The sequence below is a fragment of the Thalassophryne amazonica genome, chromosome 13, assembly GCF_902500255.1.
Source record: "Thalassophryne amazonica chromosome 13, fThaAma1.1, whole genome shotgun sequence".
In the NCBI taxonomy this organism is placed as follows: Eukaryota; Metazoa; Chordata; class Actinopteri; order Batrachoidiformes; family Batrachoididae; genus Thalassophryne; species Thalassophryne amazonica.
Genome location: NC_047115.1, coordinates 3,455,451 through 3,473,466, shown reverse-complemented (window position 1 = coordinate 3,473,466; position 18,016 = coordinate 3,455,451). Strand labels below are relative to the sequence as shown.

At 42.1% G+C, this 18,016-nt stretch overlaps 1 protein-coding gene across 3 annotated transcripts in view; it reads right to left on the bottom strand.

The window, feature by feature from the left end:
- LOC117522929 (echinoderm microtubule-associated protein-like 4) overlaps positions 1 to 18,016 on the bottom strand; it is a 90,637-nt gene that overhangs the window by 14,657 nt on the left and 57,964 nt on the right. For all 3 annotated transcript variants that reach the window (XM_034184351.1, XM_034184352.1, XM_034184353.1), the window contains 5 exons: positions 14,218 to 14,353; positions 11,140 to 11,288; positions 10,224 to 10,349; positions 9,936 to 10,067; positions 8,807 to 8,874 (listed from right to left, as the gene is read on the bottom strand). In XM_034184351.1, coding sequence (XP_034040242.1) covers positions 8,807 to 8,874; positions 9,936 to 10,067; positions 10,224 to 10,349; positions 11,140 to 11,288; positions 14,218 to 14,353 — 611 coding nt within the window. The remainder of the gene's footprint in view (positions 1 to 8,806; positions 8,875 to 9,935; positions 10,068 to 10,223; positions 10,350 to 11,139; positions 11,289 to 14,217; positions 14,354 to 18,016) is intronic.

Genomic DNA, 18,016 nt, shown 5'->3' with positions numbered 1-18,016 from the left:
TCCATCCCACCTCACAGGTGTGCCATACCAAGATGCTGATTAGACACCATGATTAGTGCACAGGTGTGCCTTAGACTGCCCACAATAAAAGGCCACTCTGAAAGGTGCAGTTTTATCACACAGCACAATGCCACAGATGTCGCAAGATTTGAGGGAGCGTGCAGTTGGCATGCTGACAGCAGGAATGTCAACCAGAGCTGTTGCTCGTGCATTGAATGTTTATGTCTCTACCATAAGCCGTCTCCAAAGTCGTTTCAGAGAATTTGGCAGTACATCCAACCAGCCTCACAACCGCAGACCACGTGTAACCACACCAGCCCAGGACCTCCACATCCAGCATGTTCACCTCCAAGATCGTCTGAGACCAGCCACTCGGACAGCTGCTGAAACAATCGGTTTGCATAACCAAAGAATTTCTGCACAAACTGTCAGAAACCGTCTCAGGGAAGCTCATCTGCATGCTCGTCGTCCTCATCGGGGTCTCGACCTGACTCCAGTTCGTCGTCGTAACCGACTTGAGTGGGCAAATGCTCACATTCGCTGGCGTTTGGCACGTTGGAGAGGTGTTCTCTTCACGGATGATGCGAAGGAGATGTGTTGCACTGCATGAGGCAAATGGTGGTCCCACCAGATACTGACTGGTATCCCCCCCATAAAACAAAACTGCACCTTTCAGAGTGGCCTTTTATTGTGGACAGTCTAAGGCACACCTGTGCACTAATCATGGTGTCTAATCAGCATCTTGATATGGCACACCTGTGAGGTGGGATGGATTATCTCAGCAAAGGAGAAGTGCTCACTATCACAGATTTCGACTGGTTTGTGAACAATATTTGAGGGAAATGGTGATATTGTGTATGTGGGAAAAGTTTTAGATCTTTTGAGTTCATCTCATACAAAATGGGAGCAAAACCAAAAGTGTTGCATTTATATTTTGGTGATGTATGTTGATGTGTGTGTGTGTATGTATATGTATATATATATATATATATATATATATATATATATATATATATATTATCGGTTTAGGTGTGTAGGAATCTATGTGTATATGTGGCAAAGGGTATTACTGGTTGTGGGGAAGAAGGGGTAGGGATAAATAAGCTGATGCTTCACCCTACCTCTTTTCGGACATGTTGGGTACACAGTAGGAACTTTTTTGTTGTTGTCTTTACTGATCTATCTTGTAATTGTTGTTGTATCAAATGTTCGAAATAAACAGTTTTCATTCATTCATTCATTTTTCATTCATTCATTCATGATTCAAATTGTTTGAACGTGACTTTGATTGTAAGAGACCGTTTGTAAAACAGAACTCTGTATGTGAAAATACCAGAACGTGCAAAAACATCCTGACTGCCTCAAGGGACACTGAAGATCAACGGTATTTGAAATTATGGAGGTGAAATTTAACAGTTTTAGAAATTTTCTTGACATGACTCTTGAAAGTGAGAGCTTTATCAAGAACCACTCCAAGGTACTTGAACTCATGTACCATTTGGAGCTCCTCTCCTCCCAGAAATACACATGAATTCACAATTTTATGATTTTGTTTGGAGAACATCATACAAACAGTCTTTTTAGTATTTAAGAGGAGACATGATTTTGAGAGACTTTGGCCATTTCATATGTGAGAATGTGTCCAGCTTCTTGTATATTTTTTGCTGGAGTGTATGTCACTGCATCATCTGCATACATTTGCATATGGGTGTTTTTGTATGCAACTGTTGTCGTCCATTCGGCTGCTCCCGGTTTTTGTTCAGGGTCGCCACAGCGGATACAACCCAATCTGCACAACTTTTACACCAGATGCCCTTCCTGACGCAACTCCAGTTTTACCTGGAGAAACACACAGCCGATGGTGTTCCAAAGAGGTCTCCAATCCAAGTACTAACCAGATCCTGCTCTGCTTAGCTTCTGAGATCTGACGGGATCAGACTGACAACGAGCAGACCAGCTGCGCTGTTTTTGCATGCATCTAAGAGATCATTTATATAAAAGGAGAAAACAACTGAGCCGAGAATAGAACCCTGTGGGACTCCCACAGAACAGTGCCTATTGGGCGATTTGACACCGTTGACCACGACACACTGCATTCTGTTCTTAAGATATGATCTCATCCAGTTTATGGCTTAATCTGAAAAATTAAAATGAGTTAGTCTGGTTAAGAGGCTTTTTTAGGCCCAGGAATACAGCTCCCACACAACTGCTCTTGTCCAGGAAGCACTTTGTTTTTTCAAGAAACAAACTGAGTGTGCTCTCTGCTGAGTGATGGGGCGAAATCCAAACTGCAAGTCGATTATGACAGTGACTTAAATGTTCAGATAACAATTTCACGGTCCACTGATGGCAAACGTTTCTGATAATTAATCGCCTCAAATGCCGAGTGCCTCCAATTCCTCAGTCTTCATGTTTTTGCTGATCCAAATTCAGGACTTCACGACCGCTGAACCAGAACCATTCATTTTTTGTTAACTAACCACCGCTGTAACGTCATAAGCATTTACATCACGTTTGACACCGGCTCTTCACCCTCACAAGGACATTAGAAGGATCTTGAGAGTCTCACCAACAAGTCCACAAGTGTTTTGTGGACTTGGGAAAGCTGTACGTCAATATAGTTATGAATTCACATACATCATATTTGCCTGTCGGAGGGCCGAGCGTTAGCCCCGCCCCCTTTTCTGAAGAAAGTTGGTTAACCGCCCACCTGAAATTAAATACATTTAATGAATGAGAAAAGGACAAAAAATGGAAACAATCACATGACGTATTTGTGATCTAATTTTTATTTGTGATGAAATTAGATATTTTATTATTTGCCAAAACAAAGTTTTACAAAATATGTTACTCAATTTGTGTGTTTGTTTTTTTTGTTTCGTTTGTAATCATTGCATTTTTCACGTTTAACTCGCTGTGCAGCGCAGTTTACATCGCAGACTCTTGTAACTGCACATACTGCAGCACTACCAAGGTACCTTTCAGCACACAAAAGGATCAAGTGCAAAGTCAAATATCAAGGTCACAGGAAGGTCAAACACTAAATTCAACAAGACAACTTTCCTCATCGCAGTTTTTGAAATTTGGCCTTGCCCATAAGCCATTACCTGGGATAGGTGATCAACCTTGACCTTCAGGGGTTACCTTGAGGTCAAAGGTGAGGTAAAATTTCAGATTATAGTAAAACATGTTGTGTAATACACCAAATTAAAGGGCTTGATGAGAAGATCCAGAATATATCAACAGTTTTAGGTGGTGATGTCATCTGATGTCATCATCACAATATAACCTGCAAAATTTAGATTTTTTTTTTTTAAGGGTGTGACAAAGCGTGTAAATCATCATCATTGCAGACTCATGTAAGTTCACATGTAGCAATCGTATCGACACACCTTTCAGCACACAAAAGGATCAAGTTCAAGGTCAAACACTAAATTGACAAAACTTTCATAGTTGCAATTTTTTTTTAAAGTTTGCCTCTAAATTTGGCATGTAAAAAGTGAATGGTCTTGCACATAAGCTACTACCTGGGATAAGCGACCAACCTTAACCTTCAAGGGTCACCTTAAGGTCAAATGTGAGCTAAAGAAGGTCAAATTTCAGATTTGAGCAAAACATGACGTGTAATACACCAAATTTAAGTGCTTGATGAGAGCATTCAGAATTTAACAAAAGTTTTAAGCTGATGTCATTTGATGTTGTCATGACAATATAACCTGTAAACCTTTGATTTTTTTTTTCAAGGGTGTGACAAAGCGTGTAAATCATCACGGCAGACATGTAGCAGTCCTACAGAGACACCTTTCAGCACACAAAAGGTCAATTTTGAGGTCAAAGGTCAAGGTCACAGGAAGGTCAAACACACACAAAAACCTTTGCTGGTTGCGTTTTTTTTTTTTTTTTTTTGCCTCCAAATTTGAAGTGCATAAAGTCCATGGGTTAAAGCAATAAATTTTCATCTGACTGAAATTTTTCCTGGCAAAAATCAATGCCAGCAACTCCCTAAAATGTGGCTTAGTGGGGGCACACACTGTTTTTTCCTCGATAAATACAATAAACACATTATACAGTATCAAATCTATTCTAAATAGCCTTTAAGGAGAGAGACGGAGCATAAAAAGAATGCAAAACCTGAACATAAAGGTACATAAAAGGGTGGTGGGGGGCAGGGTGTAGTCTTGATTCTGGGGGGTCATTTTTTAAAGACCAAATCAAAGTTTGTGTATTCTGGTGAATTTTAATGGGTATGAAGCCCTCTGAAACAAAGAAAACTCACTTCAAACTGTCAAGTAAAAACACAGTATTGATTATGGGGGGTCTGGGGGTGCTCCCACAGAAATGTTTTTAAAAAAGCAAGTCAAATTTTGTATATTCTGGTGAATTTTAATGGGTATGAGGCCCTCTGAAACAAAGGAAACTCACTTCAATCTGTCAAGTAAAAATTCTTTGTCTTCTGTAGTATTTTGATTTGTTCTAATCTGGTGAATGCACCAAATGGGTGCTGTGTCGCTGCTGTACAGTCAATAAAATACAAAATTAGGGCCTAAAGCGTTGTTCTGCTGTGCACAAAGTAACACTGTCACCAGTTTTGAAAACGCATGCGCACTGAGAAACTCAAAACTGGCTTATTCACATTTAATCTGTAAAATGCTCTCACTCCTAAAACAAACTTGGGCTGCAAACTAACGATTATTTTGGTAATCGATTAACCATTGTTTTTGTTGTTTTTTGTTTTTACTTACATGTGAGTTTTGCCATTATTTTTTGGAGTTATTATTAAAAGGCCTTTATCACGCAACATCAACGTTTGAGCTTGTAATAAAGTTATGATGTTATATTCTCGTCAAAAATAACCTGGAGTAGTGTTTTATTTTGCACATACATACATCACCGACACCACAAACAGATTTCCATCAGGTTTCACCTGATTATGAGCATTTTTACAACCCCTGGCAATAATTATGGAATCACCGGCCTCGGAGGATGTTCATTCAGTTGTTTAATTTTGTAGAAAAAAAGATTACAGACATGACACAAAACTAAAGTCATTTCAAATGGCAACTTTCTGGCTTTAAGAAACACTATAAGAAATCAGGAAAAATAATTGTGGCAGTCAGTAACGGTTATTTTTTTAGACCAAGCAGAGTGAAAAAATATGGAATCACTCAATTCTGAGGAATAAATTATGGAATCACCCTGTAAATTTTCATCCCCAAAACTAACACCTGCATCAAATCAGATCTGCTCATTAGTCTGCATCTAAAAAGGAGTGAACACACCTTGGAGAGCTGTTGCACCAAGTGGACTGACATGAATCATGGCTCCAACACCAGAGATGTCAATTGAAACAAAGGAGAGGATTATCAAACTCTTAAAAGAGAGTAAATCATCACGCAATGTTGCAAAAGATGCTGGTTGTTCACAGTCAGCTGTGTCTAAACTCTGGACCAAATACAAACAACATGGGAAGGTTGTTAAAGGCAAACATACTGGTAGACCAAGGAATACATCAAAGTGTCAAGACAGAAAACTTAAAGCAATATGTCTCAAAAATCGAAAATGCACAACAAAACAAATGAGGAATGAATGGGAGGAAACTGGAGTCAACGTCTGTGACCGAACTGTAAGAAACCGCCTAAAGGAAATGGGATTTACATACAGAAAAGCTAAACGAAAGCCATCATTAACACCTAAACAGAAAAAAAACAAGGTTACAATGGGCTAAGGAAAAGCAATCGTGAACTGTGGATGACTGGATGAAAGTCATATTCAGTGATGAATCTTGAATCTGCATTGGACAGGGTGATGATGCTGGAACTTTCGTTTGGTGCCGTTCCAATGAGATTTATAAAGATGACTGCCTGAAGAGAACATGTAAATTTCCACAGTCATTGATGATATGGGGCTGCATGTCAGGTAAAGGCACTGGGGAGATGGCTGTCATTACATCATCAATAAATGCACAAGTTTACGTTGATATTTTGGACACTTTTCTTATCCCATCAATTGAAAGGATGTTTGGGGATGATGAAATCATTTTTCAAGATGATAATGCATCTTGCCATAGAGCAAAAACTGTGAAAACACTCCTTGCAAAAAGACACATAGGGTCAATGTCATGGCCTGCAAATAGTCCGGATCTTAATCCAATTGAAAATCTTTGGTGGAAGTTGAAGAAAATGGTCCATGACAAGGCTCCAACCTGCAAAGCTGATCTGGCAACAGCAATCAGAGAAAGTTGGAGCCAGATTGATGAAGAGTACTGTTTGTCACTCATTAAGTCCATGCCTCAGAGACTGCAAACTGTTATAAAAGCCAGAGGTGGTGCAACAAAATACTAGTGATGTGTTGGAGCGTTTTTTTGTTTTTCATGATTCCATAATTTTTTCTTCAGAATTGAGTGATTCCATATTTTTTCCCTCTGCTTGGTCTAAAAAAGTAACCGTTACTGACTGCCACAATTTTTTTTTCCTGATTTCTTATAGTGTTTCTTAAAGCCAGAAAGTTGCCATTTGAAATGACTTTAGTTTTGGGTCATGTCTGTGATCTGCTTTTTTTCTACAAAATTAAACAACTGAATGAACATCCTCCGAGGCCGGTGATTCCATAATTTTTGCCAGGGGTTGTAGATGCCTACAGCAACTATCTCAACCACTGACAACATATTACAGCAAGAGTCCACAAAAGTATTTTAAAGGCCTGACGAAAGTGTAATATGTGATCTTTAATAAGATATTTTCATGAAAAAAGACACAAATGTGCAGTTTACTGCATTTTAATTTTTTCTTGTGTAAAAACACAGCTTAGATGTGGTTTGACAAACAAATTGTCATTAAACTTAAATAAAACAGGGATGAAGTGGAGGGTTAAGAGTCACTCGGTGTTCACAGGAAACACTTATTTCTATATTTATGTTCATTGTTAGTTGGTTTTATCAGGTTCTTTTTGTCTGTTTCTCAAAAATTGTATTGTAGCATTATTAGTTATTATTATCACTTTACCGGGGCGTTGCTGGGCCGGTATCATAGATTTACGTCAACGATACCTGGCTATACCCGCCCGCTGTGTGTAAACAAATGACGTCATAGCGCGTGCACGCAGCCCAAGAACTGTCCGTAGAGGAAAAGATGAAAAGACGATAAGTGTGTTTTGGTCCCAATACGGATATTGTGGATGATTTTCTCATAGATAGTACGACAATGAACAGCAGCTAAAGCAGCCAGCTTGATGAGGACGCACTGCTGAATTTGAACAGCAGCGCGCGCGCCAGCCGACAAGTGAGACAACTTTTTATGTACACGTTACGTGTTGTGTATCTCAGTAAAAAGTTATAATAATACAAATAACATGCTGTTGTCTTGCGGTATGCATTTTCAGAGGCCCTGACGCCCAGTTATGCCACGACTGGGCATGGACGTTGGGGCCTCTGAAAATGCATACCGCAAGACAACAGCATGTTATTGTATTATTATTACTTTTGTTGTTGTTGTTGTTATTAATATATAAATAAAAATAAATAAAAAAATATTACAATTCGTAATACATTAGACTCTTTTACAACAATAAACACTAAGCCATTAATTATTTATTATACAGAAAACATGCACACAAACTGCGCTGAGATGCGAACTGCTTAATGCTAACTTTAATATTGAAAACGCCATAGACATGCTAACGTGTTAGCATTGGTCCCGTTTTTAAGTTATAAAATACAACTATCAACTGTTTTAGAAGACCATAACAGGTCGGTTTAATATAAAAAAAAAAAAAAAAAAGGTAAATATTACTCACAGACATATGCTCTTTAGGGTTTTAGCGGGGTAAAATTAAGATAAAGCCACAAACCATCGAAGCAGAGTCGGATCATTGCTTCAAAGCCACACCCCGCTCTAGTTGGGGAGTGTCTGCCAATGTTCTCACGAACACAAGGAGGAGAAGGACCGTGGCTCATGGCAAGCAGTAAACAGAGCGGGGAGGAAGGAAAATTCACACAGTCCCTTCCTCCCCAGTGCAGCGCCATACACGCTGACATTGCTGCTGCTTTGATTAGTGCAGAACGGGATGTTGCTTTGATAGTGAGACTATCATATTTCAGCCCCAAAACACGCTTGACACCACACGTATGTGTGGTTAAATTTTTCAAATGACGGAGATCTGTCGTGGTGATGGAGAACTTTAACCCATGATATAGTCTACCCCCCGGCTGTCAGTCACTCTGCTGGTTCCTTGTGGTCGTCTCTCTTGTTCATCTTTTGGTAAGATACCGTCACTCTCAGGGTGAGAGTTTTCATTGAAATCAGCATTCTGACATACTGATTGGCCGTGGTTGTGATTGGCCCGCCCCCTCTTCAGGCAGAACTTCACGTGAAGAGCCCTGTACCCTCTGATGGGAGAACTGAGATTTATGAATTAATATAGATTCATAAATGTATTTATTGGCCTGGAACTTACAAAACTAACAGAAAATGACCGGGTCAAAGGGCAACAGGAAGAGCAATTATTCACAGTAAATGATTCTTGAAAGCTTATAGGTTCTATAATTAATCTAAATTAAAGTCTTATTTTGAAAACCAAAGATTCAGGGTTTTTTTTTTTTTGGCTTTTGGTGGATAAAATTTCTGAAATAACTGAAAAAAAATGCTGAAATTTTCCAGGGTATTCAAATTTTTTTGAAACAGACAGACAGACGCACGCACACACACACACACACACCCTTCAGAACATTAAATAATGACATCAGATGATCAAACAGTCAAACAGGATCAGAGAGGTTTTTTTTTTTTTTTTTTTTTTTAAGTATACTGACTTTCCTGAGTGTGTTCCTATAGCAACCACCGATCCACTGGGATGGAAGTCCGCACAGTGTCCGTGTTCCTGAGGGAAGAGCAGACGTCACTCAGGTCATGTGACCTCTCATCACTGCAAAGATTAGCAGGTTATTTCTGCTTGTGTGAAGCCCGCCCCCCAAAAAAAATTTAAACAGCACTGTGTTGTTCATTTGCTGTAAAGTTTTTGTTTGCTTTCGACTAATTCAAAAATACATTTTCTGACCGCCCCCCCGTGTCTAAATCTCATCAAACTGGCGTCCATCAATTGTGCTGTTCAAAAAATTTGTGCCTTTACAGTTTCACTTTCTTTTTTTTTTTAACATGTGTGACATCACCAGTGGGTTGGAACACGGTCCTGGCAGAGCGCCAAGGAGATGATCAAACACGACTATGTAGAACAGGGGTGGGCAACTTGTTCCAGAAAGGGCCGAGAGGGTGCAGGTTTTCTTGCAGGTGATTACACTGATTAACTGACTCCATCTGCTCAAAGTGAGATGAATCAGTTCTTCTAGATTCTAGAAGAACTAAAAGTCCCAACAAGGTTCCTGTAGGTGAACCTGCGGAAGGATCATTAACAGTCGTCAGAAGGTGGCGGTGGCACCTGCACGTACACACGCCAGCCAAGCCCGAGGCCAACCGTGGCATCTCTCCCGGAGCGGGGGGGAGCCGCCCCCCACACCTCCAGGTATCGACTCTCCTCCGCCGTGCACGTGGGGAGGCAGAGGGCTTTAACGGCTCTGTCACGTGGTGGCTGACCCGAGCGGAGCACCTGGAGGGATCAAACGGTCAAACCAAAGCCTGAAATGTGTGTGTGTGTCTTGGTTTGGTCAAACTGATGAGAGGATCTGGACCCACAGGGGGTCAGAAGAAAATCCTTTTTAAAGGCAGAGAAGACATGTCAAAGCACCAAAGAGAGGACGGATCAGGTCCAAAGTCCATCAGAGCCCAACTGTGTCCATCTGTCCAGGATCTAAGGATCGTCAGCTCAGCCTGAGATCTATGGTTTACCATGTGTGCAAATCCGGAACGTCCGCAGGACCTGTCCTGATGTCTTAGTCTTTCTGAAATAGTTTTGTGTCCATGCAGCAGGTTCAGGCGGATTCTCACCTCAAGACTCCTGATCCACTTCAGGCTGTGATCCACAGAGTCCCAGAGGCAGACCAGGCGGTCCTGAGCACACGTCAGGAAGAGTTCTCGGAAGGGGTGAGATGCCAGACCCCACAGTTCGTCCGTGTGTCCCTGAAAAACATCAACGCCACTTTAACAATGTTAGAAGGTCAAAGCTCCGCCACTTTTTTTTAAAACTTTATTCTGCTTTCAAAGCTTCGAAACACATTTCAAGTATTCAGAGGTGATCCAGAACCAGTCTAGACCAGATCATTCCTGGACTCTTACCTGAACCTCCACCACAAAACCGTCACTGAACGTTCCCCTCAGGATGAAATTGCGGGACGTACCGACAAGGAACTCCTCCCCCTTCCCCTCAGACACGGCCCGGATGGATCCGTACTGCTCGGGGACCTGCACCCAGACAGAACCGCTCAGTCCAGATCACTTCAGGTCCCGCCACCGTCAGAGGGTGCGGTCACATGAAGCACATGTGCTTGTGCACGTACAGATTGTGCACAAATTTAAACATAAAATTCCTAATTTTATGTGCATGCACCTCTCCAGACCATCCAGCAGGTGGCAGCGTTTCTACCCACGCCATCCTCACCAGGAGCTCCTCTCATCCACAGAGTTACAACATACTAACATTTACAGTTTTTGAGTTATTGTGAGTAACAACACTAAACACAAGACAAAACTTCATTTAGCCGTTTCTGCTAACTGGCTAGCTCCACAAAAATAAATCAAACATTCAAACAAACTGCCAGACGCAGTCAGTTTTTCTGTCACAAACTTTGGACGAACATTCTCTGTGATAAAGTGAGAATCTGACTGTGACGCGTCCTGTTGTCTTCCAGCCTGTCCAGACTAACGTGCCCGTTAGCATGGGACAAATGCTCACGTTAAAGGTTTAAAAAATCCACATGACAAAAATCAACACCGACTGAATCGCCTGTTCTTCGTTAAAAATGTTGCCTGGCTTTAGATTTTAAACTCATTAATTAGTAATAGTTTTCTGCTGAAAACGGACGGCACAAACACACTGCGCCCCCTGCTGGATCAAAAGCCTAAAATGAAGCAAACCAATTTGAATTAAACCCATTTTCAAATTTAAAAATCAATCTGAATAAAAACTATTGCTACTTTAAGAGAATAAATAAAAACCAACATTTGTCTGAGTGACATTTTCAGTGAGTTTTACCTCGATGTCGTGCTCAGGTCGAAGGTCGTGGCCCCACAGGATGACCTTGTGGTCTTTTCCTCCTCCGGTCAGCACAGTTCCGCTCCTCATCTCACACATACAGAACACACTGCCCTCGTGACCTTTGACCTGACGAACAATCTGGAAGGCTGCACACAACCAATCAATCAATCAATTTTATTTATATAGCGCCAAATCACAACAAACAGTTGCCCCAAGGCGCTTTATATTGTAAGGCAAAGCCATACAATAATTATGGAAAAACCCCAACGGTCAAAACGACCCCCTGTGAGCAAGCACTTGGCGACAGTGGGAAGGAAAAACTCCCTTTTAACAGGAAGAAACCTCCAGCAGAACCAGGTTCAGGGAGGGGCAGTCTTCTGCTGGGACTGGTTGGGGCTGAGGGAGAGAACCAGGAAAAAGACATGCTGTGGAGGGGAGCAGAGATCGATCACTAATGATTAAATGCAGAGTGGTGCATACAGAGCAAAAAGAGAAAGAAACACTCAGTGCATCATGGGAACCCCCCAGCAGTCTAAGTCTATAGCAGCATAACTAAGGGATGGTTCAGGGTCACCTGATCCAGCCCTAACTATAAGCTTTAGCAAAAAGGAAAGTTTTAAGCCTAATCTTAAAAGTAGAGAGGGTATCTGTCTCCCTGATCTGAATTGGGAGCTGGTTCCACAGGAGAGGAGCCTGAAAGCTGAAGGCTCTGCCTCCCATTCTACTCTTACAAACCCTAGGAACCACAAGTAAGCCTGCAGTCTGAGAGCGAAGCGCTCTATTGGGGTGATATGGTACTATGAGGTCCCTAAGATAAGATGGGACCTGATTATTCAAAACCTTATAAGTAAGAAGAAGAATTTTAAATTCTATTCTAGAATTAACAGGAAGCCAATGAAGAGAGGCCAATATGGGTGAGATATGCTCTCTCCTTCTAGTCCCTGTCAGTACTCTAGCTGCAGCATTTTGAATTAACTGAAGGCTTTTCAGGGAACTTTTAGGACAACCTGATAATAATGAATTACAATAGTCCAGCCTAGAGGAAATAAATGCATGAATTAGTTTTTCAGCATCACTCTGAGACAAGACCTTTCTAATTTTAGAGATATTGCGTAAATGCAAAAAAGCAGTCCTACATATTTGTTTAATATGCGCATTGAATGACATATCCTGATCAAAAATGACTCCAAGATTTCTCACAGTATTACTAGAGGTCAGGGTAATGCCATCCAGAGTAAGGATCTGGTTAGACACCATGTTTCTAAGATTTGTGGGGCCAAGTACAATAACTTCAGTTTTATCTGAGTTTAAAAGCAGGAAATTAGAGGTCATCCATGTCTTTATGTCTGTAAGACAATCCTGCAGTTTAGCTAATTGGTGTGTGTCCTCTGGCTTCATGTATAGATAAAGCTGGGTATCATCTGCGTAACAATGAAAATTTAAGCAATGCCGTCTAATAATACTGCCTAAGGAAAGCATGTATAAAGTGAATAAAATTGGTCCTAGCACAGAACCTTGTGGAACTCCATAATTAACCTTAGTCTGTGAAGAAGATTCCCCATTTACATGAACAAATTGTAATCTATTAGATAAATATGATTCAAACCACCGCAGCGCAGTGCCTTTAATACCTATGGCATGCTCTAATCTCTGTAATAAAATTTTATGGTCAACAGTATCAAAAGCAGCACTGAGGTCTAACAGGACAAGCACAGAGATGAGTCCACTGTCTGAGGCCATAAGATGATCATTTGTAACCTTCACTAATGCTGTTTCTGTACTATGATGAATTCTAAAACCTGACAAACTCTTCAAATAGACCATTCCTCTGCAGATGATCAGTCAGCTGTTTTACAACTACCCTTTCAACCACAGAACAAAAACTCAGTCTGACCGCTGACCTGAAATCAATCAATATTTTTATTGATTATCATCCTAACGCTGCTCGGACTGATCACAGATGGGTGGAGCTTAAAGTTCAACTATCGATTAAAAATGTTAAATCCATAAAAATTTTTGAATTATAATCAAATGCTAAAACTCCATCGTTAAGCTTCTAATTAACTCAGTCAGCTGACAACAACAACAACAAACAATAAACAACAATAAACAGCCCACAACACCGACCTGTGTCAGGGACCCGTGTCTAATGAGAAGGGTGAACACATTAATTAATGTAATTAATGTGTTAACAATGTCTGACTTCATGAAGCTGCACCTCCATTAGCCAGCAGGGGGCAGCAGACCACACAAAGTTCAACTTGTTTTTCAACAAACCATGTGCACGCACCCACAGACGCAGACAGACGCACACGCAGACAGACGCAGACAGACGCACACGCAGACAGACGCACACACAGACGCAGACAGACGCACACGCAGACAGACGCACACACAGACAGACGCACACACAGACAGACGCAGACAGACGCACACACAGACAGACGCAGACAGACACACACACAGACAGACGCAGACAGACACACACACGCGTGTGTCTTCAGGGTTTTAAACCTGCTGTCGTTTTGTGTTTTTGTTAAACTTCCTCTTTGACTTAAATGTTACTGATTAGGAAAGGCCCCGTCCACATCCACCCCCGCTTATCATGGAACCTCTCAAAGGCAGCGGGGCGGTCCTGCCCCAAGCCTGGTCACACTAGCACACTAACCCACCCGCAGTAATGGCTAGGCTCCGCCCACAGACATCTGAGCACGACCTGCCCCTGACACCAGGGAAGCCCCGCCTCTGCTGGACCAGGCCTGATCCAGACTCCCCAGACGTGGCCCCGCCCCACAACAACAGGACTGAACGGGAGGTTGATGTGTTTGTTCGAGGCCAGCAGGAGACGCCGACCTTCAGCTCAGCAAGAACTGGTTAAGGTTTAGTATGAATCCAGATCAGGGGGAAGACCTGGATTCCTGACCACTTTGATCAGGGCCGATGGGGGGGATCCTGTTTTAGCTTTGACCCTGATTCTGCCTTTGATGTTTGCTCAGTGATCAGTTCCTCAGACATGGAGGAACCACCATTAAAGACATGTCAAATGTACACAGACCCATGTGCTGCTGCTGGTACCTTTGGGTCCTTTCCCAGTGGGGGTGTCGGCGCTGTTCCGGGTCCAGATGAGCAGGATTCCTCCGGAGTCTCCCGTTAGGATGTCTCCTGTGCTGAGGAAGGTCAGGCACTGCACAAACTTTGGCTTCTCATATTTCTGAAAAATGATACATGAAGAACTGGAGCTCAGTTCCAAGTTAGCACATGAATGCTAACACTGTGTTAGCATGCTGATGCTAAAAGTACCAAGCAAGTACCCAACCATTAAAGATGGCTGCATTAGAAGCTTATAAAATCACATATTAAAATAAAAAAAACCACCTCAGGGTTGTACAAGACCCTGGAGGACTTAAAGGCAGATAATACTGATTATGTAAAAGTGAAATGGGAGACGAAAGCAAATACTTGAGGTATCAAGTGAGGATTGGAGAGACGTAAACAGGCATCAATGGAAAACCACTAACTCACTGTAGTAGAGAAGCTTGAATCTTCGACTGGACTGGGTTGCTTGACGCGAGGACGTTTCGCTTCAAATCACAGAAGCTTCCTCAGCTAAAATTCTTGCTCTGGAAGTCTGACTTCTGTCTGACTCTTGTAGAAAAGAATAAAACAGAAGCCAACAAAAGCTGGAGTTTTAAACCTAACCAGACCCCTCCTACTGAGAGTCAGACTGCTATAGGCTAGTGACTAAACAATAGCTCTAATTAGCAACTATTGTGCTGTAGTTAGCACACCTAATGGCAGGGCAGCTGTCCCTCTAATGATGGGATGGACGCCTTTCTGATGGCTCCCTTGATGACGTGAATGACTCATTACCATGAACAAAAGACTGAAACTCCTTTGACCTGAGTACCCCATTGTAAACAGGGGATAAAGTGTGTCTCAGACCCCCTCCCGGTTAAGGCTGGGTTTCAAATGTTTCACAAAGGCAGACATACTACAGACTGTACCCTGGGGACGCCACTCCGTGCATCTATGGACTGCCCAAAATCCACAAACAGGAAGTGCCACTCAGGCCTATTGTATGTAGCACAGATTCCATCACATACAATTTGGCCAAGTACCTCAAGTGGATTTTGGCTCCTCTAGTGGGTAACTCAGACCACCATGTGGAGAACACACAAGATTTTGTGAACAAGATCAAGGACCTGCAGCTGGAGGCAGATTAAACTATGGTGTCATTTGATGTGACTTCGTTGTTCACCTGCATCCCCACCGCTGAGGCCGTCTCAGCTGTGAGGCAGAGACTGCTGGAGGATGTGTCTCTACTTGAAAGGACCAAACTCACACCAGACCACATCTGCCAACTCTTGGAGATCTGTCTTAACACCACGTATTTCCTGTTTAGGGGGAATTACTACAGGCAGATTCATGGTTGTGCGATGGGGTCTCCGGTATCCCCCATTGTGGCCAATCTGTACATGGAGCGAGTGGAGAAGACGGCCTTGACGTCGTTCACGGGCATCTCTCCCAGTCACTGGTTCAGATATGTCGATGACACATGGGTTAAAATCAAGCAACAGGAGGTCGAGGACTTTACAGAACACATCAACTCGGTGGACGCCAATATCAAGTTCACATATGAGGATGCCAGAAACAACCATTTAGCCTTCTTGGACTGTGATGTTACGATTGGAGAGAACAGGCAGCTCCAGACAGGGGTTTACAGAAAACCAGCTCACACTGACCAATATCTGCTCTTTGGCTCAAACCACCCCCTTAAACACAAGCTCGGGGTGATCAGGACGCTTCAACACAGAGCCCTACAGGTGCCCACAACTGCAGAGAGAAGGGCTAAAGAACAACAACGTGTCCGGAAAGCCCTCACAGTATGTGGGTACCCACGATGGTCCTTGGATAAAGTGCAGAAGTCCCAGAGAACAAAGAGACCAGATAGACAGGAGACGGAGACAAGAAGAAGAGGAGTGTCTCTCCCTTATTTAGCAGGAGTAGGGGAAAAACTACAGAGGATCTTCAGACAGCACAAAATCCCAGTTTATTTTAAACCTGTTAACACCTTGAGACAGAAATTAGTTCACCCTAAGGACAGGATCCCTAGTTACAAACAGAGCAATGTAGTGTATTATATCAGATGTCAGGAAAACTGTAATGAACACTACATAGGTGAGACTAAGCAACCTTTACACAAAAGGCTATACCAGCACCGCAGAGAGGGCGCCACTGGACCTCAGTCTGCAGTTCATCTCCACCTTAAAGACACTAACCACATGTTTGAGGACAAGGAAGTTAAAATATTAGCCAGAGAGAATAAATGGTTTGAGAGAAGGGTCAAGAAGGCATTCTTTGTGAAACATTTGAAACCCAGTCTTAACCGGGGAGGGGGTCTGAGACACACTTTGTCCCCTGTTTACAATGGGGTACTCAGGTCAAAGCAGTTTCAGTCTTTTGTTCATGGTAATGAGTCATTCACGTCATCAAGGGAGCCATCAGAAAGGCGTCCATCCCATCATTATGAGGGACAGCTGCCCTGTCATTAGGTGTGCTAACTAGAGCACAATAGGTGCTAATTAGAGCTATTGTTTAGTCACTAGCCTATAGCAGTCAGCCTCTCAGTAGGAGGGGTCTGGTTAGGTTTAAAACTCCAGCTTTTGTTGGCTTCTGGTTTATTCTTCTCTACAAGAGTCAGACAGAAGTCAGACTTCCAGAGCAAGAATTTTAGCTGAGGAAGCTTCTGTGATTTGAAGCGAAACGTCCTCGCGTCAAGCAACCCAGTCCAGTCAAAGATTCAAGCTTCTCTACTATGGATATCACCTGGACAACTGAGAGCCTACACAGAAACACTAACCCACTGTTATGGAGGGGATATGGATGGAAGAATACAATTCATTTTTGTTGCTTCTCCAGCTCAGAGAAAGTATGGAGATACCACGTGCTGGCGATCCTAAGGTGCAACTAATGCACATCATTTTCATGTCTTGTGGGGATGCCCCTGATGACTCAGTATTGGACAGAAATGAAAAAAAAAAAAAAAGTAATTCATGAAGTGATTAAAAATAAAGTGAAGAAAACAAAAGTGATCTGCTGCCTAAAGTGGAAGAATGGTTTGATGTAATGTTAAGTATTTACAATATGGAGAAATTAACAGCGTCACTAAGACTTGAAGTTGAAAAATTTAAATCGTATCCGGGAAGGATGATTAAAAAATATTAGACAACACAAGTTTGACCACATTACACCCATTTTGGCGTCTCTTCACTGGCTTCCTGTCCCAGTGAGATCAGATTTTAAGGTTCTGCTACTAGTCTATAAAATTGTTCACAGACTGGCACCTCCCTACTTAGCTGACTGAATTAAACCTTATGTACCGGCCCGGGCTCTGCGCTCTCAGGGTTCAGGACTACTTTGTGTCCCTAGGGTGAATAAGAAGTCTGTGGGTCACAGAGTTTTCTCTTATCGTGCCCCTTTTCTGTGGAATGATCTCCCTGCATCAATAAAACAGTCAGATTCTGTGGAGACTTTCAAGTCCAGTACATGTACATATACAACCCCTGGCAAAAATTATGGAATCACCGGCCTCAGAGGATGTTCAGTCAGTTGTTTAATTTTGTAGAAAAAAAGCAGATCACAGACATGACACAAAACTAAAGTCATTTCAAATGGCAACTTTCTGGCTTTAAGAAACACTATAAGAAATCAAGAAAAAAAAGATTGTGGCAGTCAGTAACGGTTACTTTTTTAGACCAAGCAGAGGAAAAAAATATGGAATCACTTAATTCTGAGGAAAAAATTATGGAATCACCCTGTAAATTTTCATCCCCCAAATTAACACCTGCATCAAATCAGATCTGCTCATTGACAC